Source organism: Archocentrus centrarchus, chromosome 9 (assembly GCF_007364275.1).
Source record: "Archocentrus centrarchus isolate MPI-CPG fArcCen1 chromosome 9, fArcCen1, whole genome shotgun sequence".
Lineage (NCBI taxonomy): Eukaryota > Metazoa > Chordata > Actinopteri > Cichliformes > Cichlidae > Archocentrus > Archocentrus centrarchus.
In genome coordinates, this window is record NC_044354.1 from 15,234,668 (window position 1) to 15,258,693 (window position 24,026).

The 24,026-nt window shown below is 41.8% G+C and overlaps 1 protein-coding gene across 1 annotated transcript; it reads right to left on the reverse strand.

Moving 5' to 3' along the window:
- Positions 1-741: 741 nt before the first annotated feature.
- epg5 (ectopic P-granules autophagy protein 5 homolog (C. elegans)) lies at positions 742-23,727 on the reverse strand. Its single transcript, XM_030737831.1, has 45 exons — positions 23,078-23,727; positions 20,903-21,556; positions 20,532-20,792; positions 20,255-20,453; positions 20,006-20,142; positions 19,805-19,912; positions 19,640-19,713; positions 19,368-19,476; positions 18,061-18,175; positions 17,834-17,984; positions 17,553-17,714; positions 17,309-17,466; positions 16,834-16,985; positions 16,193-16,333; positions 15,913-16,074; positions 15,707-15,829; positions 15,331-15,593; positions 14,674-14,814; positions 14,426-14,570; positions 13,932-14,129; positions 13,639-13,746; positions 13,420-13,542; positions 13,004-13,170; positions 12,676-12,909; positions 12,432-12,555; positions 12,180-12,324; positions 11,641-11,812; positions 11,381-11,543; positions 11,142-11,284; positions 10,854-11,010; positions 10,047-10,241; positions 9,739-9,952; positions 8,992-9,179; positions 8,628-8,835; positions 8,426-8,501; positions 7,876-7,979; positions 7,575-7,750; positions 6,680-6,904; positions 6,377-6,586; positions 3,469-3,613; positions 3,124-3,366; positions 2,724-2,937; positions 2,416-2,634; positions 2,189-2,303; positions 742-2,109 (listed from the first exon to the last, which is right to left on the reverse strand). The coding sequence occupies exons 1-45, from the start codon at positions 23,129-23,131 to the stop codon at positions 1,927-1,929; spliced, it is 7,758 nt and encodes a 2,585-aa protein (XP_030593691.1). The 5' UTR covers positions 23,132-23,727; the 3' UTR covers positions 742-1,926.
- Positions 23,728-24,026: the final 299 nt, after the last annotated feature.

The window sequence follows — 24,026 nt, forward strand, 5'->3', positions numbered from 1 at the left end:
CCTTACAGAAATTATTAGGCTAATGTTTCAGAGCAAACTCTCTCACATAAGTACCGACCACTCTAGAGCACTTCACCACCTGAGCTGAGAGACGGGAGAACAGAAGGTTGAATTAAATGGTGAGAGACAACAAACCGAGGGGTTCACAGAACACGCTGAAGGCCGTTTTTCGAGAGCCAAGAGGAGACGGCGAGTGTCTGTAAGCCTCTCCCACCTCCCCTCCTTTTCTCTCAGAACACCCCGTCCTCTCCACCCCCTCTCTCACTTCCATCCTTCCAGTAACCATAGAGACCACAGTTGCCTGAAGAGAGGTTTTCTCCGAGACAGAAGTGCTGGTGTCAAATGCTGGATGTATGCATGCACACAAAACCTCATTTTCAACACCCCCCCTTTGTAAAGGTTCTATTTATGGGAGAAGGATACTTTTTTTTAGTGGTGGGCATGTGCTGTTACTTTGTGCATATGAAAAGAACAAGAGGATGTGGATGCCCATGTAAATCATTCCACAATAGGTTCTGTCATAACTGCCTTCTTTGACGAGGAAGCTGCAGTTTAAGTCTAACCATCCGCGGCATAATGCGCGGAAAATGAAGTTTGTTTTATTGTAGAGGCTGAACAGTACATTGTACCTCTAATTATCTGGACCCGCCCTAGGAGTTTAGAACAGTGTTTGTGCTTTCAGCAACTACATGCGCAACATCTGGTCCCAGATTGCCACGCTATATTGATAAATACCAGCTGTGAGGTGTTCAGTTCCCTTTATTGAGCAGTCATGTCTCCTTTGTTCTGCTTGGCTCCAGAGCTTCCATCCAACAGCAGCCCTACAGACCCATTCCTGATCGCTGACTCATAAAAAAGAAACGCTTTTGACATTAACAGTCACCACATAACACAGCGATAAGGCGAGCTGCAGGCTGCTGAAGTGCAGCTCGATTATTACTGAGATGGCACAGGGCAACAGAAGTGGTGAGCAAACAAGAGTAATTAAAATGAGAAAGCTGTCCAGTTATGTTCTAGCTTCAACAGCATTAAAACCTTGTTATACCATTATAAATTTGAATAACAATGCACATACAATTTTACAAGGAAGACAAGTAGTACTTAGTGTGCTTTTCCAGACTGCAGTTTTGCACTTAACGGACGCTGATGACACAACCGGAGAACATGGTCAAGAAAGTTTAAGTAGCTGAGCAGATAAAAATAACATCTCTTTGGCAGAACAAGGAAAGCACTTTTGGCTGGACATGAACATAATACTGGCAAATGTGCTGTTACTAGACATCATTACTTCATACTGTATACAGTACCTTGGATTGAAACATTTCAGATTGTAGATCATGGCTATGTAAGGATCAGCAGGCAAAAAAATCAAGACTTGGATCAGGCCATGAATCCTAACTACCAGCATTCCTGATATGTCCCACACCCTATTTTTAAGAAGGTACTACTAAACTTATAGGTCTATTAGATCAGTCCTTCAACATCCTCTAAATAATCTGTGGACCCTTCATCTTTTTTCTGCTAGAATCCACATGCAGGTGTGAAACTTGCACCGAAAGCCCACTGCTGAATTCTGCTTCAATAAATACATGCAACATCCTCTCAAATCAAGAACAGAACCAATGGTATTGAAAATCAACAGGCAACTTATGCAGAAAGCAACAAGGCATGGACATCGGAGAAGAAAGTAAAGTGCTAAAATGTCAAAGATTAGCACGTATGATTGCTTAAACCTTTGATTTTATGACCCTTCATTGTACATTAGCATTTTTCCTCACAAATGTACAGTCAGTTTCTGTCACACAAGTCCCCCCGCTGACATGATAAAAAGGCAATTCAGAACAAGTGTCATCATCACTTAAAAACTTTGTGCTCCTGCAGGATTTTGTCTTTCCAGAACTGTCAATGTAGCAGGTGAATTCACAGTCAACGGATAATGTGTAGGTATCTGAGGTCAGGGTATAGAAGGTTGGCTAGGAGGGCCAGCAGGCGGGGTCCATCTCTGAGACAATGCCCTGGATAGCGGATGAACTGGACTGCCTTATTCACAGAGTTCTCTAACTCAGCGTACTGCTTATTACTGGGCATGGCCTCCAACATCCCCAACATCTGCATCCATGGAAAAAAAAAGTTATTTTTAGAAGATAATTGCAAACTAGAAAATGAAACACTTCAGGTTTTTGCATACTTGCTGTGCTTTTGCAGAGAGCTGCAAATCACTGGTGGGTTGGAGTCGAAGCTCGCTCTCTGATGCCACTTGAATGGACAGAAAAGCTGCCAGACTGCGCACCACCACCCTAAACCTAAAAGATTGCAAACATAAACAGCTGGTTTATCAACATGTGTAAATTACCATTTTTAATCTATATGGGCTACAGCTGTTTTGATTTACTAATAACATGCAAGCAAGCTTACCTATTAGAGACAGGAGACCTTTTCCCAAGGCCTATAGCTCCCAGCAGGCCAGAGTTCAGTCTTTCTTCTCCCAGCTGAAGCAGCCTGGTTTGAAACTTCATCAGACCCATGATGACACCTGATACTTCAGTCTGGCCTGCCTGTGGCTGCAGCTGCTCCGCTGAGAGATTCAGGGATTTGTGCCACCAAAGAAACAGCTTGGCTTCATCAGCTGGACCACTGGAGACAAATGAAATATGTTCATATGTTTACAGCTCACAAAGCACAAAAGCTACACGTTTCATAAGAGTGAATGAAAGGGGACAAACCTAGGGAAGACCTGATTGGTCCATGTGTTAATTAGAGCCAGAGTCCTCCTCTCATTGGCTGCTGTGTATTCACTGTTGAGGCGCTGCAGAATGAAGGCATAGAGCGTCAGGAAACTGCCTCCTGATTGGCTCTCAGAAAGGAAGTCATCCACTGTGAGCTCAGGCACCTGCAGTGATGCCAACACAGGGCCCCACCCTACAGACTCCTCCTCCGCTGAATTCAAAACACAGGCAGTATAAGAAATAAATTAATTCTCTGACATCCTGTTGTTTTCTTCTAATGATCTAAGAGGTGAAAATGTAAAGAACTAAATGAACTTTCAGGGAAAGTGGTTGCTTAAACAGCTATCTTACACACAGTGCTGAAATAAAAGGTCGCACACCCAAAACTGTTACTCACCATTGTTGAAGTACCCTGTAATGCATGCCTCCATGATACGTGTCATGTGTCGCACTGATGCAAGGCAACGGGAGCAAGCTGTGAGAAGGGGTAGAGTTGGAAAGCCCCTCCCCTTCCTGTCCAGCCAGGTAATGACATGGGCAGCAAGTGCCTCGCCTGTTGAGACACCCACACCGTTGAGCAAAGCCAAAGCGTCACTGAAGAGACTGCAAAACGCCATGTGCCTCTGCTCCAAATCCACCTCTGTAGAGGACCAAGCAGAAAGGAGTAGAATTGAGATTATAGAAAATTGTTTTTAACTTGTGGCTGAAGATACTGATCAGCAGGATGGAGAATGCAATTCACCTGGTGGGTTGAAGGTTATGATGCTCTCCAAAAGTGTCTCCAGTTGAGCCTCCAGGCTGCTGAGGGTGATGCCGCCTCCTTGCTCCAGAGTCACCAGAGATTGCACACACCAGCGAATGTAGGCTCCCGCCTTCAGTGTCTCTTCCTGATGGGGAAAAATGACAGGAATTGTGTTTTTTTTTTTTTTTTTGTTTCTTTATTATACTGTTGACATGAAGAAATATATCCCGTTTCTCTAATTTAAATGTCCCTGGCCACTAAAACAGGTAAAATACTTTAAATTAATGTAGGCCCAAAATGGAAGTGATTTATTTTAAAACATTAATTCCAGGGTTGAATGATTGTACAGCACACATCATTATTGACTTTAAAAAAAACAAGTATTGGGTGCACAAGTTTGAACTTATTTTACATTTTCAAAAGGATACATACAGGCTCAAATATGGACATACACTCCTACTAATATCTTGTGACCTGTGTTGGACTGATCTCCCTGACCTAGCTGCTGCTGATCTCTACATCTTATCATAACTGTTAGCTGAGGAGGGAGTTTGAGTCAGCCCCACAGTAGCCCCCCCCCCTCTCGCCTCCGCTGGCTCCCCTTTCCATCCCTCCCCACCCTAGTGCTCCCATGCTATATGTTTCTGCTCTATCGCAGAGGTTTTTGTAACCTTATACTTTGTATGTGCGTATATATACAAAGTATGAGATGATTTTTTTCCTCACTCATCCCTATATGTTTTCACTATTGTTTCTGTCTTTTTAATGGCAGCGCCTCCAGAAGGGGGGCAGCATGGCCACAGTTCACCTATCTCCCCATGTTTGTCTTCTTGGATGGGTGTTCTGTTAACTGTAATTTCCCAATTGTGGGATCAATAAAGTATCAGTATCATCATCGCCATCATCATCATCACCAAATGTCCCTTAGCAAGTTGCACCATTTCAATTGGTTAGTTTCCTGGCACAGACCCAGCTTTTAAGCGTAGTCCACAAAATTTCAATAGGTTGGGGCTTTGAGAAGGCCACTCCAGAAGCGTAATGTTAGCCTGCTTTATCCATTCCAAAACCAGTTATGATGTGCCTTTGGGATCATTGTCCTGTTGGAACACCTAACTGTGTCCAAGTTTGAATCGTCTAGCTGTTGATTTGAGGTGAAGCTGAAGAATTTGTAGGTACTCTTCCTTTTTCATTATTCCATCCATTTTGTGCAATGTACCAGTAGCCTACCACTAGCAGCAAAACAGCCCTAGAACATAATGCTACCACCACTATGCTTGACAGCTAATACAGTGTTCTTAGGTTTGAAAGCCTCACCTGTACTCCTCCAAATATACCTCTTGTCAATGTCGCCAAAAAGCTCAATATTTGTGTTGTCTGGCCATAAAACTTTTCTCCAGAAGTCATTTGGCTTGTCCATGTAGGCAGCTGCAAATTTCAGTCAAGCTTAAAAATGTTGATTTTGGAGCTGGAGCTTCTTTCTTGGTCAGCACTCTCTCAGTCCATGGCGATGTAAAACTTGCTTCACTATGGACAGTGATGCTGGTGGTCCAACAGTTTCCAGTTCATGGCAGGCTTGAACCGTGGTGGTTCCTGGATTGTTCCTGAACATCCTAACCAATTTCCTCTCATTTGAGGATGCACACATCCGAATAACTTGTACTTCCCAACTTGTGTAAATCTACAGTTTCCTTCTTAGATCTTCACTGAGTTCCTTGGACTTTTCCATTGTTCTTTGTATTGGTCAATCTAAAGACACTGTAGAACCTTCAGCACCACTTATTAAAAGATTTAAGTGAGTTTATGTATACTTTTGACTCTGTGTGGATTAGAGAAAATCCAAAAATAAATTCAAACTTGTGCACCCAATTTTTTTTTTTTAATCATTAAAGATGTAGGTGTACAATCATTCCACCCTGGAAAAAGAAGTTTAAAGAAATCATTAAAAGCCCAAAATTACCATGACATTCATGCCCATGATGACTGCATATAAAATTCTGTCCACAACTGTATTTTATCCAAAATAGATGTTTAGACTAGAGAGGAAATGGCTACTAAAAATATGTCTGTATATCTGACATTTACAATAAATTTAATGTTTTACATTAAATATATTCTTTCTTTCACAGCTTTTGGCAGATATTTCTGCTATAATTAGTATCACTCATGATCTAGCAGGAAACACTGCTAGATCTTGAAACAGTCCTATAAAAAGTTTAAAGGACTGTACAGAGCTTTCCAATATTTTTATTCTTTGGAAAAATATCAGGTAATGTATTAAATGTACTACAGAAGCCTTACATGTACAGTAGCTATACAGACTTAGGTGCTAAAGGCAGCACAGGGTTCTGTGGTTAGCACTGCTACCTCAGCATGAGGATGATCTGCCATGAAAGATGTGAATTTTCCTGTCAATGTGCCCTTAACCAAGGCCCTGACTTACATTCTGAGTTGGTCCTGAAGGCTACAGTTGGCTGCCTACTGTTCCTAATACTTAAAATGGTTTAAATGCAGAGTGAGTTTCACTCTCCAGAGGAATTTGTCAAAGCGACATTGTGCTGGAAAAAAACCTCCCTCAATTGTTTAAGTTTAAATTTGATATGTATGTTCCAAACCATGCACTTTTACAGAAGGCATGCCTGTTTGGTGAACTGGACATGCAGATATGAATAGAAGAAATGAAAGAATTCCTATAATCTTCAACATGATGCATATACTATAAACTATGTAATAGAACAAGAATCTTCTGTTATCGATTTAATCGAGTCAAAATCAAGAGTGGTAATGTGCTCTGATTAACTTCTTCATATATCACTAAAGATACAAGAGCCTCCATTTGATGGTTGAGGCTGCCTTGAGAGGTTTACAGTGCCTTAATAAATCTGTTCCAGAAAACACTGTAATGTCTCACCTGGTGTGGAGCTTCACTGGGGCGGGGGTGGAGCCCGGCAGCACTACGGAGTGATTTCAGCAGGAGCTGAGGTGCAGAATCAGCACTGAGGAGCAAAGAGGGAGGGTAGTGGGTGCTAACGTATCCCAGAATGCTCTGGTACGAGGACAGGTCCAGTTGGTGCCAGGGTAGAGATGTGGACTGAACCAACAGACTGAGCAGAGGCGAGTCCTGGAGGTTAAGGAGGGAGGGGGGAGGGAAGAAAACTTCAAAAAAAGGAAAAAGGGCTGATTCTGATGTGATACCAATCTAGCCTGAACTCACCTGTTGACTCAGGAGTTGTTCCTCCTTTGCCAGGAAAACTAGCATGTAGAGCAGATAGACCAACATGGTGTGTGACTCCTTCTGCGTGGCCATATCTGATAGAGCTGGATATGTCGTAGAGCCGGGAGGTGATTGTAAGTGGTCACTCAGGACGCTGACCCAGTTAACCTCACATAACACTTCTCCCATAAACAGGAAGCAGCTCTTGGGACTTCCTCTCTCCACCTGTAGGCACAAGAAAGAAAAAAAAATATTAATACATACAGTCGAAAAACACCAAACACTACAACCAAATCAAACCCTTTTGCTTTGGACTACTCAAAATATCAGTTATAACATATGTTTAACACTTGCTTAATATAAAATGCACATTTATGGTTCCAGTCATTATGAAAGAAGCTACAACAGTGTAAATACCAATACACTGATACATTTATTTGCGAGAAATAATGAAAAATCTCAGTAGCAGCAGTATTAAATGCCATAATGATGCACACATAAGAAAATTAAAGTAAGGTTTAATATATTAGCTTGAATTATATTAGTTTAATGTAATGTGTGGCCCATTTGCTTTCTTAATGCATCCAATACCTAATACTATTCTCTTTACTTTTATAGTATTCTTCAGTATTCAAGCAGTTATTATCAGTCTTTACATCAGACATTTATTATTATGAATTCAAATGCCATATCAAGTATCAGTAGAGTCTATAAGATAGTCATTAAAGATTGAGCTTTCTTCCAGGAATGAAGAGCTGTGACTGTATTTTTGGGAGCGCAGGCTAATATTAGAAGCTGGGGCCAAGGATCAAGGTCTCAGATTAAGAGGCTCCCCTGTGACATGCATGTCTAAATCAGTTTGAGGTGTTAGGGGTCTGGGGGCAAAGTATCTCACACTGAAGAGCTGCTCCATGAGTTTAGTGTCAGGGTGCAGGTGTCTCCAGGGCAGGCTCCGTAGGTGTGTGTGGTACAAGTAGAGCAGGTACTCAGGTGTACGTGGAGAGGTACAGCTGTCACAGTACTGCATCATACACAGCCACAGAGCACCTCTCTGCCCAGGGAGCAGACGGTCTGCGACATACACAAGCACACAGTGTGTAAGTAAACACATCCTATATGCCTCTACACTGTCTGCATTATTACAGTACAGACAACAAAGATCACCACTTCTTAAACTGTTATATGTACAAACGTACCTCTGAACTTGTGATGAAGTAGGTCAGTGATCTGAACGTAGAGGCCAGCCATACATCCTGCTGCACTCGCATCTGTCTCCAACCAGGGGTAACACTTGATATTACTGAGATAAAGACACAGTTATCGAGCTTATTTATACTTTGTGGTTACTTGTGGTTAGTCCTTTTTAATTTTAATACAAACTGTAGAGCACCTACTGAGTCCCTTCTTTTAATGAGTATAATCAAAGTAAATACTTTATTGACTTGCCTGTGTCGGAGCAGACATTCAAATCTAAATAATTAATGCATTCTTTTCTCTCTGAGCAGTGATGCAGCAGTGCTTTATTCTGAGTAATGTATAATGTGGTTTAGAGATTTCAAAGATTCCTTCTGGTTCAGTTAAATAATGACTATAAGACTTTATGACTACCCTGTGAAAATGCACAAAGATCACACAGAAGAAGAAAAATCAAGCTCAAGATTAAGTTCTGCTCCTTCTATGCTTACATTTGTTACACATCAATTCCTATCAATGAATATCTGAGAGCTGAGGTTGTGCCACACTTACCCGCCCTCCCCAGTGTCCACAGGAAAGATCCATGGCATAAATAACTTCACAGTCTTACTGTGTAGGTCCTGCAGAGCTGTGAGAATATGATACATTTCTCTTTCACAACGACATAATATGAGGGATAAGCACAAAACTAGAGGTTAAACTCTTCAAATGATTAGACGTTTAACGTGAATGTAAGCTAATAATCTCCAGCTACCTTTCATTATTTTGCTGCTGCCCACGGACTCTCTGGCGCAGCTGTTGAGCTGCACGTTGATTAGACAACTGATCAAATGGTCCCAGAAGGAAATGACATCCTCAATGTAGGAAGTCCAGGCAGCGTAGAGGCCGAAGCTGCGGAGGTCTGTCTTACTGAGACGACTTCGCAAAAAAAAGTCACTCAACCAATCGACTGTCTCATCCACCTGTTAGCAAACATTAAAATTTTAAAAATGAGGGTGTAACTGTCATAAAATAAAATAAAAATAGAAAATGGTATTTTAAAAGCAATGTCTGCTTAGCATGCAGCATGTTGACTCTTAACAGAGGTCTGAATCAAATATTTATAATGCCAACACTACCTGCTGAGGGGAGAGGGTGATGGGGGATCTGTACGGGGAAGCTGGGGGTGCGACACCCCGGCTGGGGACGTCAGTAGTGCAGACGGCTGTCTCAGCTTTGCTCTTTGTGCTGCGGGATGGAGGTAAACAGCCCAGCACTCGCAGCGTCACTTTCCAGCACTCTGGACTGAGCAGCTGGTTTGACGAGCCTGAGGACATTAAAAATCCTTTTGTTGAAGAACTTGCCCATTAAACACCTAAACTGATTATTCTTCATTAGTTCTGTAATGATGGCTAGCATCAGCAGCTCCCTTTGTAATTATATTTTAACAAAAAAAAAAAAAAAAAAACAAGAGCAAAACAAAACACATTTTGCTTGACAAATCGCTCACTAACACAGACATTAAATTTGCATTTGATTTTGTAGATTGCTCAAATGAACTGGTTTTATTTTTTTATTAATCAGTTTAAGCATCAGTTGCACTCTTTCAGAAAGATGAATGCACTTTCTCAGAATCATTTTTAAAAACTGATTTTTCTTAAAAAAGTGTTTTACCAGTCCATGTCTAACATGGGGTGAAATTAATGAAAAATTGCTGTTTAACATATATATAACAGACCAATAAATGTATCTCTTAACGTAGTTTTCATTCTTTACTCTGCTGGATAGAAAGAAAGGACAAATAAATCCAGGAAACATCCAAAAACAGCGATTTGCTATTTCAAGGAGGTAATCGCAATTTATCACTTTATGACAGATTAACTCACTGGTCATAAGCAGGCGTAGGCAATCGCTGTAATGGTCGGGGAAGTGGTGGCGTAAAAGGCAGGTCCAGTGTTTGGTGAAAAGGTGAAAAGGCGTGAGAAGTTCAGGCTCTGGATCTCGGCCACAGACGCAGAGAGCTCCGTGGACCAACTCCAGCAAACGGGTCCTCTCCGAAAACACGGGATGGGCTTCATTCAGCCACTGAGACAAATCAAACTACAGGGAAAAGACACAAAAGTGGCCACTGTAACTGGCACGTGGATTGTAGTGTATACATCCTTGTCCTCATTTCATTTGTATATAGACTAACCTTAGTGAGAAGCATGAAAATGACATCAGCGCTGTCGAGGTGCAGGGATGTCACAACATCCTGGTAGAGAAACACGAGCTGATTGGGCGCTGCGTTGGGAGTGAAGAAGGGGGAAATGAGAGGGCAAAGTCGCCTCTGCTCTAGGATAGTCTTCAGGACACGGCCACACTCCTCTGTATTTCCTTGGATAAACACCTATACACACAATTAAATACACTTTAATTTACAAGCAAATTTCACTAATGAAGGAAGTTTTACCTGTTCTGTCCAATCGGTTGCTTTAAAGTAGTTTGAAGTAGTTACTATTTACTTCATGTCCCGGTAGAGTAGCTACCCATGTTTTTTCTGTCTTCTAAAGTGTACATGGATACAAGCCTATACCCGAGTTACCATAAAGGGAATAATATGTGCTTATTACTATGTAATGCACCAGCTATTTATGTTTTATACATGTTTTGTTTGAATGTGGGCATGCATAAAATGTATGCCCACATGCAATGTTACTGTGAGAAACACTGTGCAGTTTTGGTTAAAGCATGACATACTGCAGTCATTTCAAGTTTTTTCAAGTAAACTGTGATATAGCCACTTGTAGGCATACTCAAATGAACATATATATATATATATATATATATATATATATATATATATGTCCTTTATGTGAAGATGGGGATAATTCTTTAGCACTCTAGCTGGCTCAAATTCCTGGGTTCTTGTATTTGTGTATTCCACACAAAGCTAAATATTTATAAAAAAAATATTGCTGCTCTGCAATATGTGCATATATTTGTTACAGTATATACACACCTGTCCCAGTACCTCCACACATGAAGACAGGTACTGGCGTGTAGGGGGGTGTCGGAGTGTGTCCTCACATACGAAGGAGACCACCTCGTAAAAAGCCGACACACCAACTTTCTGGACCGCTACAGATTTCTGTGCTTTGTGCATATTCACCAGAGCCCTAAGCACATAAAACAAGGTCATAACCTTCCTGTCTCTTTTCACATATCTCAAATATAAAATTCTATAGATTACATTATTTTCTTGATATGAAATATCTATCTTGACAGAATAAAATCTGATTGTACTGACGTGATGAAGTTTTCAGTGTGAACGGCAGCTTGAGCCAGGCTTTCAGGTGGAGGAGACATAGCATCAGTTTGAAGCTTCTTGATGTCCCTGCGCAGTGATGTTATCTGAGTCTGCACTGCCTCCTGCTTCTGGACATGCTCACACTACACAGTTACACAAACAGACATACACACAGAGATGAATAAAACATGAAAGTGGTAACTTAGAAGGTGGCTAGCCTGCAGTGTGAGAGGTCGTACTGTGACAGTGATGTTTGCGGCTCCCTGGCACGGCTGTCCTCCCTTCCCTTTACACTCCAGGGCCATGGTGACTTGCTCTGGCCGGTTCTTAAACAGTAAAGGAAGGCTCTCCAGCAGCTCCTGCTCCATTGCCACCTGCTGGGCTTCACGTGCCACTGCAATCCTGATGCCAAGATAAAGAATTTGGGAATCAGCACATTGCTTTGTGTTTGTTTACAGATAATAATAAAAAAAAGGTTTTATTTTATGATTCCACATACCTGGCCTGATTTTGCAAAATACTGAGGTCCTGCTGTAACAGTTCAGAAGCAGCTGTACAGTTAGTGAGACAGGCAGTAGGCACCTCAGCAACTGGTGCCTTTAGCTGATGAAGCTCAGGAGCTGGACGGGGAACTGGATGCTTCTGTAGGTTGGAGAGGATACGCTCCCTCGCTGAATACAGGAAACACAACACCAAATGCAAATCTTCTTAGATTTGTGCTTTTGTATATGGCTTGATGGAAGCAAACTGTGGTAGGTACTGTATGTAAAGTAAAAATAATATCTACAGTTTGTCTACCTGTTTTTTGACTCGACATATTTGAAAACAAAGAAATGAAGCAACACGAGAATAGTCCTTTGCTGGCTCAAATCCAAATCAAAAGTTAAAATGTCTGCTGTGAAAAAAATCAAGAACAGCTTCAAGAGCTGACAGAGTATATAAACTACTTGCAGAACTACATTTTTGGTAATTTTTCACTGCATATTTACTGACATTAACCTCTACTTAATCTTTTGGCTGCAAAGCTTGGCTCCATACCATTGCTGAGGCTTGTGTAGTCAGTGAAGCCAGAGGTTTGGGTCTGGAGGAAAGGTGGCTCACTCTGCATCTTCTCCCAAAGAGACAAAACTTCCCTCTCATCATACTGCAGACGCTCCCGGTCCACATACTCCAGCCAAAGTTCCTATGGCAAAACACATTAAAAATCAGCGAATATGAAAGAATACTAGACAGATTTGAATAACCCACTATAATACTTTTTTTCAATATTGAAATAAAAATTACACTCACCTGATGCCGCTGCATGACCTGTGCCAGTCTGTGTGGTTCATACTCTGGAGGAAGAGAGGGAAGATACACTTCCTGCTTCTGCAGAGTCTCATCATCCAACCACACAGCAAATACCCCAAACAACCTGTAGACAAACAAGCAACTGAGAATGTATAACCTGTAAACACACTAACAGCATACAGGCAATTATCTTTACACAAAAAGGTATGTTTTTAAATGCTCCCTATCAGCAACAGCACCCTACCTAACCAGCTCTGTATGTAGCTGAGGAGAGGTGAGGTAAGGTGGTCCAGGATTATTGGGGGTTTCGTCACCCTGGCCTGATGAGGGTGTGTTTGGTGGGAGTACCCGGAGGGCTTGGCTGGCAGCATGATGGAAGTCAGATACTTCCTGTATTCTCTGCCTCAGATCTCGGAGTAAAGCAGCCTGAGAAGAGACCTGGAAGAACCTTCTGCCGATACAGCCCCCTGCAGCCAGCCTGTTACAAAAACATGAACAGATACATATGGAGTCTGTCTATTCCCTACTTTCTTTTCACTAGGGTTCATAACACATGAGGATGTTTATCATACCCATACTCAGGTCCAGGCTGTCTAAGGTAGAGTTGCAGGAACTTCTGCCAGATGAGGGGAAGGAGGGGGTGGTCAGGTGGTGTAGCTACGGCCTGGCACGCCCAGCGATACACTTGCAGCCTCTGCAGAGATGGGGCTACTGGCAGCTTAAGCCTCTGTTGGGCCTTCTGGCTCAGAAACAGAAATATTGTTAACATTATCTAAATACAATGCTCAAAATCAATGAACAGCAGCAGACCAGACTCCTAAGCTCTTCCTATCATATTTCTGCTTTTTAGTTTTGCAAATAGACTGTGTTCACTTTTATTCAAAGGTCATAAAGTACATCTTCTCTGAAGAATTGAAGAATAATGCAGTATTTCATATCATGTACAATGATAATAATCCCATAACTGATAATCTGTGTTTCTGTCTACCTTTAAGGCTTGTTCGGGGGAGATATTGGGCTCTGACAGGAGTTCTTGCTCAACACAGCGTCTCAGCTGAGAATCTTCCTCAAACACACCTTCCATATTCAGCACCAACCAGGCAAACCAAATCTAAAGACAACATTAATATTAACAGGCCAGTGAGAACTGAGAATTCTGCTAATGTGACCAATTGTGTTTACACATATTGTTGTTGCTTTGTCTTACCTCAGCACTCAAGGATGGGCCCTCTATGAAGGAGGGTGTGGAATTTCCAGCAATCCAGCCAACCAGAGAAGAAAGCAGACCCCGGTCTCCATGATAACCCAAGGCACTCTGCAGGAAGTATGAAAAACAGTAAAAAAACAAACAAACAAAAAACTAAGAAACAAACAAACAATGCTGGTGTTTAGCTTTCCTCACCACATTCACGCTCTGTTTGGTTTGTGTGACCCATTAAAGGTTAATGTAAAGTTCACAAGCTGCTAAATCATACAAAGCAAACGTCACTCTGTAAATACCTTATGTTGCTGGTACAGGAGTTTCTGCACACATTCCTCCTGGTGGTAAGTGAAAGCAGCACAGCAGATCTGATCCATGAGGAACAGGACCGTTTTGTCTCTGTACCACAAGTTCTGCTGAGTCAGAATTCCCACCCAAAACTCCAGAACTGCTGCAGCTCCGACACGGTCTGGCTTCAAACTTTCCACCACATGACTCTGAAAACGAGCACGAGTCATGTTTTAGGTGTGATGGGACTGAATTATTGAGTGTGTTTACATGTAAAACAAGACCCATTCTAATATAGTTTAGTTGGCTCAAAACTTGCCAAGTTACCAAAAACACTTCATAATTGAATTAATAGTTATGTAGTAAATTAAATAACTACAAATTAATACACCTTGTGGCATTTTCCAGAAACACAATAAATAATTGCAATCTGCTTCTTCTACATCTTTTCTCATGTAACTCCAGGAATCCTGCATACAACATACTTAAAGGTTTCATGATGTACCTGAATGACACTGTTCAGCAGGCGGATATTGTCTCCATATGTGGTTCCAGTGAGGAGTGGTGCCACTCGATGCGTGACCTGCTGCGTCACGCCCTGAGGACACACACTGTCGTACTGCAAGAACAACTGGATACAGCTTACAAACCTGCCATTAACAAAGAGAAAGACACGAGAGGCATTGGAATAAAAATGGGTGCTTGAGTTAGAGGCAGGTTTTACATGTATTATGAAGGATGCATTATTCTTACTGAGCGTTATTGAGCAGGTAGTAGCTAAGAGGATAGGTTGGGGGTAGGATGTTATCCAGCAGATGCACAGCAGCTCTCAGGTGGCGAGACTGAATCAGACTTTTCAACAACCCAACTCCATCAGTACAGAAATGTTCCAGACTGAAAAAACAAAGACAAAATTCGTATGAGCTTATTAAACCTACACTTTACACAATATATTTTAGCTAGCTTAGTCCTTGATACACATTGCACAGACACAAACATATAAATGATGACAGAATCTTTGATTTCCTATCGCATACTAATGTTTAGTATTTGTTGAAATGCATAAGTTCTATTTGCCGCATGCACATTTATTTAAGTTGAAGTGTGTTTCTTTGTAATTAGATAATTTGTTAGTGTTTGTATTCCCTGTGTGTCTACCTTGGTCTGCTCAGCCAGTATTTTATTTTGTTTGAGCAATAAGTTCTTATATCTTATGTTGTCTATCTGACCTCTTTCAGTGGCCCATAACTAATATTTAAATTCTATAAAATTCTTTTTGCCGTTCTTGGACAAAATAAAGCTCACTTTTCCATAAACTACACTGTACTACTTCCTCATGTCTAACCAGCTCAGTCCCTCACAATGTGCATTTCAGCCATAAATATTCTGCTTGTGTGGGTGAGTACAAACCTATGTCCCACTGTTGTCATTGCAATGGACAGGTAGCATCCAATAGGGATGCCTGCTTTTACAGCCCTCAGAACAGAGTGCATGCTAGGAGAGTGTGTGAGCTCTGGAGGTGGGTTGGATGCCAAAGCAAGGCCCGCCCAGGCTCCTTTAGGGTTCTGAGAATTGCCATGGAGCTTCAGCCTCAGCAACAGCTGCCATGCCCACTGACTAAAGGATGCTTCAGGAGAAACGCCCAAACGAAGGACACTGGCAAGGTAAGACACCTGAAAGGAGAAACAAAGAGAGAGAGAGAGAGAATGATGCGTAATGCAGAAATAAGCATTAAAGACATTGTGGCTCACAGTAAGCAGCTGTGAGGCACGTGTGAATGTGTCACCTGTTTGATTCCCTCTGATATGAGGCCACTGTATGGTTTGTCTGTAAGGTACTTCTGATAGGCTTCTGCCACCAGCAATGCCACCTCTCTGTGGAGAAATGAAGGCAGGAACAAAGAGCCATCCTACAGGAGGAAACAAGGTTAGTCACAGTCAGTGATGACAAACTCACCACTATGCTGTAAAGAGTGTTGGACATCATGTCTACCTGAGTGTAACCCCAGTTCAGACCCTCGAGGATGACACAGGCCAACCGGTTCTCCACAGCTGACAGAGGATGCTGGAGCAGCCACGCTCCAATCACACATATTTCTTCTGGCTGTGGCTGCCAAAGACTCAGAGGCAGCTCTTTACACAAGTACAGAGCCACCTAACAAATATAAAACAGGCAAACAAAAACACATGATTGTGGCATTGGGCAAATTATACATTTTATATCTATATTCTACTTGCAGCTAAAACCTTTATTATGGAATAGCAATACCAACCATTCCCACAGCCTGTATGGTCTCCCTCAGTCTCTCGAGGAGCACCGAGATAACATATGGGTGGGTTGCTGCTATCGCAGCCAGCAACTCCCTTCCCACCTTGGAGTAGGTTTCTCTGGTGGACACACTCACGTAAGAGACCTGGAGCAAAAACAAGGAACAGGATGTAAAAGATCAAGGTAGTGACAGTACAGCTCCTAAACAGGGATGATGATTCTATAACTGGTGTCACAATTTTTATACTTTTCCCTTACGGTCACTATGTATTTCAATAAATTTAAGAAATGGATGTCCACAGTAGATGACAACTGATTACTAAATCTGTCTATTTCTCATTTGAAATGTCCCTGGATGACAAACTTAAGTCAAAAATCCATGTAAATACAGTGATTCATAAAGTGTTTCCTTCATAACATTTCTTTGCTTTAATATTTTAAATTTAGTCTGCAACGGTGTCACTGTGGGTTCTCCCATAAGAACCCACAGTGACACCGGTGTCATAGTTTTGCATGTCAAGGAAAATTTCCTGAATAAGTTTGTAATTTAAAAGATTTTTTGAAATTCTGTATAGATTTTCCTTAAAAGAGAAATGTGTATGGGCTCTTATGGGTTAACATCCTCATTACTATCTCCTCTTTTACCTGGTAAATCAGCAGAGTTATAGTAGTGATAAATGCTGGGTCAGAGTGCTGAGTGGGTGTTGCCATTTGTGCTAATGCAGTGAGGAGGGAGATGCCGTCAGAGCTGTTCACCTCACACAGCCATTGCTCAAAACTCTCCTGGTGGTTTGTGTCTGTATCAGAGAGTCATTAAAAAAATACAAAAAAAAATAAAAAATCACAATGACCACTTCAGACTAAGATGACTGACATGACTCACCTTTAAATGCAGCAAAGAAGTACATTAGAAAGTGAGTTGAAGTAATTTGCGAAAAGCTCAAATCAAATGTTTTTGGGGTGTTTTTAAAAACTGCCTTGATACATGCATTTAGATATATTCAATTTTTAACACGATGATGAAATTGTGTGAACACCTCTCAGAATTAATACAATCCACAAGCTAGTTTTAAGGATGTGAAAGACAAATTTTGTGCATGTTAAATGTGTATACTTGTACCTCTGAGAGCTTGAATGCAAGAGTATGTGTCACTGGCAGTGCTGAGTGTTTCTAGCCCTGCAGTCTCTGCACTCTGCATAACATAAAGGATCTTCCACAGCATGGAGCTGGACAAAGTCCCATATGGCATCTCAGACATGAACAACCAAATGCCCAACCTGTGCAGGAGGAACACATAACATAAATATCAAAGTCCGTAAAGTAAATTGTTCCCAGTTAAGATGGAAACTTGAGGCTAACTCACCTTTTGTTTCTCAGTACATGTAAAACAGCTCGAAGAAAAAGATGATCATATTCCAGCTGCAATTTGTCCAAAGACAGAGAGTGCACTTGTGAGCAAGATCCACCAGCATCGGTCACACTCACGTACTGGGCCCAGTGATCACTGACATAGCAAACTGTCATTCTGGGAGAGAGCAGAAAAGAAAAGCCAAACATAACATTTTAGCTGAGGTGTTCTGACATTTTGATATTGCCTAAGAAGTGTGAGCACAGAGAAGTTGCTTATGTGATTGGCAAACTGACCTTATGATGTGTCCTATTCGTTTGACTAGTTGTCTGTATCGGGATCTGTCAAAGGTTTGCAGGCCAAGAGCGAGAATTTCAATGAGTGAGGAAGCAAAAGCAAACACCCGCATCATCTTCTGACTGGAGCAGGCCTGGGGCTCATACACACCTGGGGGACATACAAACCTGTCAGTTTACACCACGAGTCACACAAACTAACAGACGGATGGGCTGTACACTCTTACCCTGCTTGCTCATCCCAAGCATGTGTGAGTAGAGCTGCTGGAAGGGGAACTGGGTTAGCATGGAGATCAGATCTTCCTCACAGAGCAGCAACCAGCTACTTTCTGGGTCCTCATCCTAAACACAGAAGACAGTGGGACAATGCAGTTATGCCATGACTGGCCCTATTTTCATTAATTCATTATTTTAGGAAAAACACAAAGCAGAAGCTATTTGCTTTTTTACATAACACAGTAATAACAGGTTACTGTCTTAGAAAACGGAAAATGTGTGTTTTTTTTTTAAATAATGTGACTCTTGAAAGCTTTGAAAACAAAGCGGTTCCTGGGCAACACATTAGTACTGGCAGCAGTTGTGGTTTTAAGCCAGCAGACTGACAGTTACTGCTTCCACAGGAATTAAGAGGGTAAGTAGCAACCAGGTGCTGATAATCAAACGCACTTGATTAACTGATCATCAGTAAGTGTGAGCAACTCTATAAAAGCAGTTTGCTGTTCTGGAGCATTCAGGTGTGAGTTAACACAATGCCAAGGAGCAAAGATATTGGCAGTGATCTAAAGAAGCAATTTTTGCTGCCCATTAATCTGGGAAGGGTTATGAGGCCATTTCAAACTATTTATATTCTATCATTATACAGTGAGAAAGACTATTCACAAGTGGAAAAACCCCAAGAGCTACATCTCAGACTCTACAGGCCTCAGTTAGCATGTTAAATGTTAAAGTTAATGACAGCACAATTAGAAAAAGACTGAACAAGTATGGGAGGGTTGCCAGGAGAAATCTTCTTCTCTCTAAAAAGAACATGACAGGATGGCTTAGGTTTGTAAGCTGCATCTCAACAAACCACAAAACTACTAATTTTAAGACGTGCTAAGCCTCTAAGGTCCCCCAAATTTGATATGTAAAACCTTAGAAATTAAAGAGAGTGAACTGTTTATTTTTTTAGCATGGGGGCAGACAGTAATCACTGAGGAATGAACTTAAATAGCTAAAGTATTTATTTACAGCTGCTTCTAAATAATATTTTAATTTTCACAAATATAGTATTCATATTGTGTTAGAAGTGAAATTAAAAAATACAAAATCCTTCTTAAATGATTTTCTTAAAGGGAAGCCAATTTAGCCTATAAAATGCTAGCATTCACTAATTTGTCTCACTTTTATAATGAAAACCACAATTTTTTTTTGCCCTATGAACTTTACATTTTTGGACTACAGATCCATAGACAATATTTATTCTGGACTTTCTTGAAAGTTATGAGAGTGGTGATACTCTATTTACAATTTCTTGTTATATTAATAAACTTACCTCCTCTCCACCTTCATCCACTAAGGTCCAGTTGCCTGACTCAGGTCCAGAAGCTGCTGAGCTCTGGGTCTCACATGGCTTCATATGGCCCAGGAACTCTGCACGATGTCTGAGCCAAAACAAGCAAAAAAGCTACAGGTTAGAGATCTTAATGGTTAGTCCCCGATAAGATGACCTGGATTCTCATGTAAACCTTTACCATAAATTTACAGTGTATAGTTCCCAGTCAGTGGATGAGAAGTAGCAACTGCTGTAGAGACTTGTATTTTTACCTGGCAGGTGACATTAGGATGGCTAGAGCTTGCATAAAGTGCTGCACTCCAGCGGTGTTCCCCCAAACTTGAATCTGGGTCACATAATAAAAAGAGAACTCTACTGCTGTGTGTACAGCCACTGACATGACAACAACAAACGAGAGATGTGCGTTCCCAACTAACCTGAAGGAAGTGTGCAGCCCACTTGCCCACCCCAGCAGGACAGCACAGAAGATGGCACAGTAGGTACAGGTGCTCTCCTGATCCTCCAACATGCAGCAGGACGGCGACCTGGAGAACAGACCAGGATCACATGGAAGATCACACCAACAAATTGCCTTGACCGCTGGGGCAATGAGTTTGAAAAGTGGTTTGTGTGTATACCAATCTCTCCAGCCAGTGATGGATGTCTGACTGGAATTGTGTGTCATCAAGGACTCTTCGTGTGAAACTAAACAGGACGCTGATGGCCTCTTTCAGAGGTTGGAGAGAACACGGCTGTGTTTGGCTGCCCGAGCAATCTAAAATTTAAAAAAAATAAAACAGATAAAAAGACAAAACCGATGTCATATATACAGTTTACATTGGTAAATCACAGGTAGGGCTGAAATAGGCATGTTTAATTCCTCCCACCTTTTATAAGACTGTATAAGTATGATTCCACCTGCAGGCGTGACAGCAGAGCAGTATACGCATGCAGGACAACCTTCTGATGGAGCAGCTCACTGCAAGCTTCAAACAGTCTTCTTAGCTCCGCCAGCACACTCTCACTAAACTCTGCCTGCTGGAAGCGATGGTATCCACATACCTTTGTCTGGTCTGCACACACACCCTGTAGGAAATAAATTATAAGTGTGACTGAAACAGTGAGACATTTGATCTTTGTTCTATATATTTTAATTAAAAACACCTGGAGTGTGAGCTGTTCATCTCTGAAGCTCCACAAACGATTCTGTGTGCTCTTGCACTCTGACGACTGTGTGTGCAGCTGTGTGTGCGACTGGGTCAGCTGTCTGCGGCAGCGCCAGTAGTTCTGCAACAATTCGGTCAGTTCGTGTTTCTCCTGCCGGGCCAGAGCACAGAACTGGGCTGCACAAACCTCAACCCCCTCCAGCCATGCTCGCAACCCTTCACCTGGCTCCCAGACACTCAGCTGCTCCAGTGTGAATGGCTACAGAGAAAAAATATTAGTGTAATACAGACCATATTATTACAAAACAAAATTTATAACCATATAATAATCTCAGCATTCACATCTTATCTTATGGCACATTAGATCACCTGAACCTCTGAAGTTGTTTTGGGTAATTCAGGGTAGAGTTTGCTCCGAGAAAGTTCAGCAACGGACTCCAGAGGCCGCAAACTTGGAGGAGAAGATTCCTGATCAGGAAGTGCCAACACGGCAGGTTCCTTTCCACAGGTGTCCACAGCTTCCTCATGGAGCTGTATCACTGGACCTTCTTCCAGTGTAGGAAGAGATGGATACAGTGCAGGAGCACTTGGGAGATTTGTGGTTTCAAACTGAGTTAAAACACATGGCTGATTCCATGACTTTGTATCTTTTTCTAGCTCAGTGCTTTGTGGCACAGTTTTAAGCCCAGCCCCCTGAACTTTCTCCCCACCAGCCTCCTCTTCCTCCTTTTTTGACTCCTGCACAATACCTTGTGATGTCACTGTTGACGAGGTCAGACTTGGCTGTAAAGTCTTACTTAGCACTGATGTGGGCTTTTCGGTCTGTTGATTATCAGAAGGCAGGTCTGATGACTGCACTGTGGCCTCAGGAGTCTGAACAGTGTCTTGCTCATGCTCCTCCTCCTTTTCCTGATAGGGTAGACTCAGGGGGATCTCAGTGAAGTCAGAAGTGGAGGCCTCAGATACAGCTGAGGGAGCCAGGGCTCTTTTGTCCTCCTCTGCCGGCTTCTGCTTCCTTACCAGCTGTGTGCAAAAAAAAAAAAAAAAAAAAAAAATCAACAGTGACACATCGATTTCTCCTTGGAGAACAACCAAGCTTGTGCAACAGCTTTTTACATGTGACAAAAATCATGTGACTACAGAAAAAACATTGTTATGAAAGTGGCAAAAAAAATAATGAATTATGATGGCCGTGATTAGTTCTGCATTTTTAATCAAGGATTTATTTATTTATTTATTTTTTTGGATCTTGGTGGTGTGTGAAGGTTCTGTGTTTTTCAAATCATTTAATTTATTATCATTTTCTAAAGAGTAAAAGTACAGACAGGTGACAGATTATAGGAAAAAACAACATGTGCCTTCAGAACAGTGTCAACCTTGAACTTCTTGCAGGCTGGAATGATTCTACAGCACACATCTTTATTGACTTTAAAAGAAAAATCTGAATTGGGTGCACAAGTTTGAATTTATTTTGAATTTTCTCTAACCCACACAGAGTCAAATATATAGATACACCCACTTAAATCTTTTAATAAGCGGTATTAAAGGTTCTACAATGTCAAGGCCAAGACTTATCTACTTCTCATTAATTTCTATTTGCCAACATAGAAAGGATTTGTTTGACCCTCAGATGAAGAAATTAGTTAGCATGTTCAAGAACAACCCAGGAACCACCAACGATCAAGCCTGCCATGAACTGGAAACTGCTGAAAAAGTGGATGGAATAATGAAAGAGGACTACCTCCACATTTTTCAACTTCACCTCAGATCAACAGCACAGCTGAAACTTGGACACATTTGGGTGTCCCAGCAGGACAATGATCCCAAATACATCCCAAGCAGAGAAACCCAGACCGCCCTCTCCCCGCCAGTTCCTCCAGCTTATCTGGAGGAACAACGAGGCATTCCCAGGCCAGGCGAGAGATCTCTCCAGCATGTCCTGGGTCTGCCTTGGGGCCTCCTCCTGGTAGGACATGCCCAAACACCTCACCCAAGAGGTGCCCAGGAGGCATCCTAGTCAGATGCCTGAACCACCTCAACTGGCTCCTTTCGATGAACAGAATTGGTGACAAAGAGCAGCCCTGGGGGAGTCCAAGACCCACCGGAAACAAGTCATTGCAGGCAACGCGGACCAAGTTCTCAAACTTGTGCACCCAATTCTTGTTTTTTAAAGTCATTAACGCTATACAATCATTTCACCCTGGAGAAAGAGCAGTTCAATAAAGAAGATAAAATAATTCAAAGCCCCAAATTACCACGTAATTTGTGCCCATGATGCGTAAACTTCTGACCATAACTGTAAAGGGAAATGCAACCCACAAAGCCAGCAGATGCCCTCACTGTATGGTTCAAGCGCCCAGGGTTTTCATTCAACTTGTCACCTCTCTGTATTGTTGGAGTGAACACCTGCGACTCTCCTTACTTTTGAAGAGAAATGTGTTTTTCTGTGTGTTAACTGTGTGACAGATATCCACTTAAGCACCCCCATTCCCCGTGAATGGAGAATAAGGTAAAGAATACTTGTAAAGTACTTGGTTTAATCACCTGAGATTTTCCGCTGGTCTTGGCTTTGTTCTTCTTTGGTCTTACAGCCTCCATTTTTAGTGTCTGCTCGCATCAGCTGTTTCCACAGCTCAGATCACGCTGACATACAGCTGACTGAGGAGTTTCCTCGTGAAAATTATGCCGATCAACTGAAAACTGCTGATCAGCTGAAAACGAACAGTCATCATAGGTGAGCTGGACATACCAAACAACAGCCGACCATTAGCTGGAACAGATAGCGAAGTATTTCTTGCGATAAGCAGCCCAGGCTGTGCTGACAAGATAAACACCGTCACCGGCTGTAAACAAAACACACTTCTATATTCAGTTGACAGGATTCATCGGCGGAGGATATCAAAGCTAGCAGACGTCTTAACGTAAACAAACTATTCAGACAGCACATTTTGGGGAAAACGAAACCATTGTGATCCACAAAGGCTAAGCTACGCTAACGCCGAGCCATTCACCCGTTACGCGGTGTTTCTGCTCAGTTATGTTTTCAACAGTAGCTCTCGGTTTTCCCCGCTGCTGTTCACATAGTAAGAAATCAAATTTCGACTCGCTTGAGAGAGTGACATGCAGCGACAGCCCCGTCCGCTGCCAAGCTGCAGTTTGTTTTGTTTCTTCCAGGAACTCTTCGATCATATTCTGTGATCACGTGACTACTCCACCTCTCTACGGAATAGCAGGGAGGCCAAACCTCATGCGCGAAGATAATTTTCTTTTAACGCGTACAGAGAAATTATTTCCACTCACTAGACGTAATATAAATGTCTTTATCTGCATTTAGCTTAAGCAATGTATAATTTCCTAAGTCAACATGACTTAAAACCTAATTTGGGATAATGCACTGTGAAATAATAAAATTATTACAGTCTGAAGTGACACATGGGATATAAAAAAAAAGAAAAAAAAAGACAGGTTATGAAGAAGAGAAAATTTTTTTATT

Bases quoted from the DNA above. Each gene is read 5' to 3' on its own strand.
- epg5 (XM_030737831.1), bottom strand. From the start codon at position 23,131: ATGGAGGCTGTAAGACCAAAGAAGAACAAAGCCAAGACCAGCGGAAAA. The intron at 11,011-11,141 runs GTCAGTACAATC...TTATGTGCTTAG, and splicing joins CACACTGAAAACTTCATCAC to GGCTCTGGTGAATATGCACA. The intron at 2,938-3,123 runs GTGAGTAACAGT...TTTTGAATTCAG, and splicing joins TACAGGGTACTTCAACAATG to CGGAGGAGGAGTCTGTAGGG.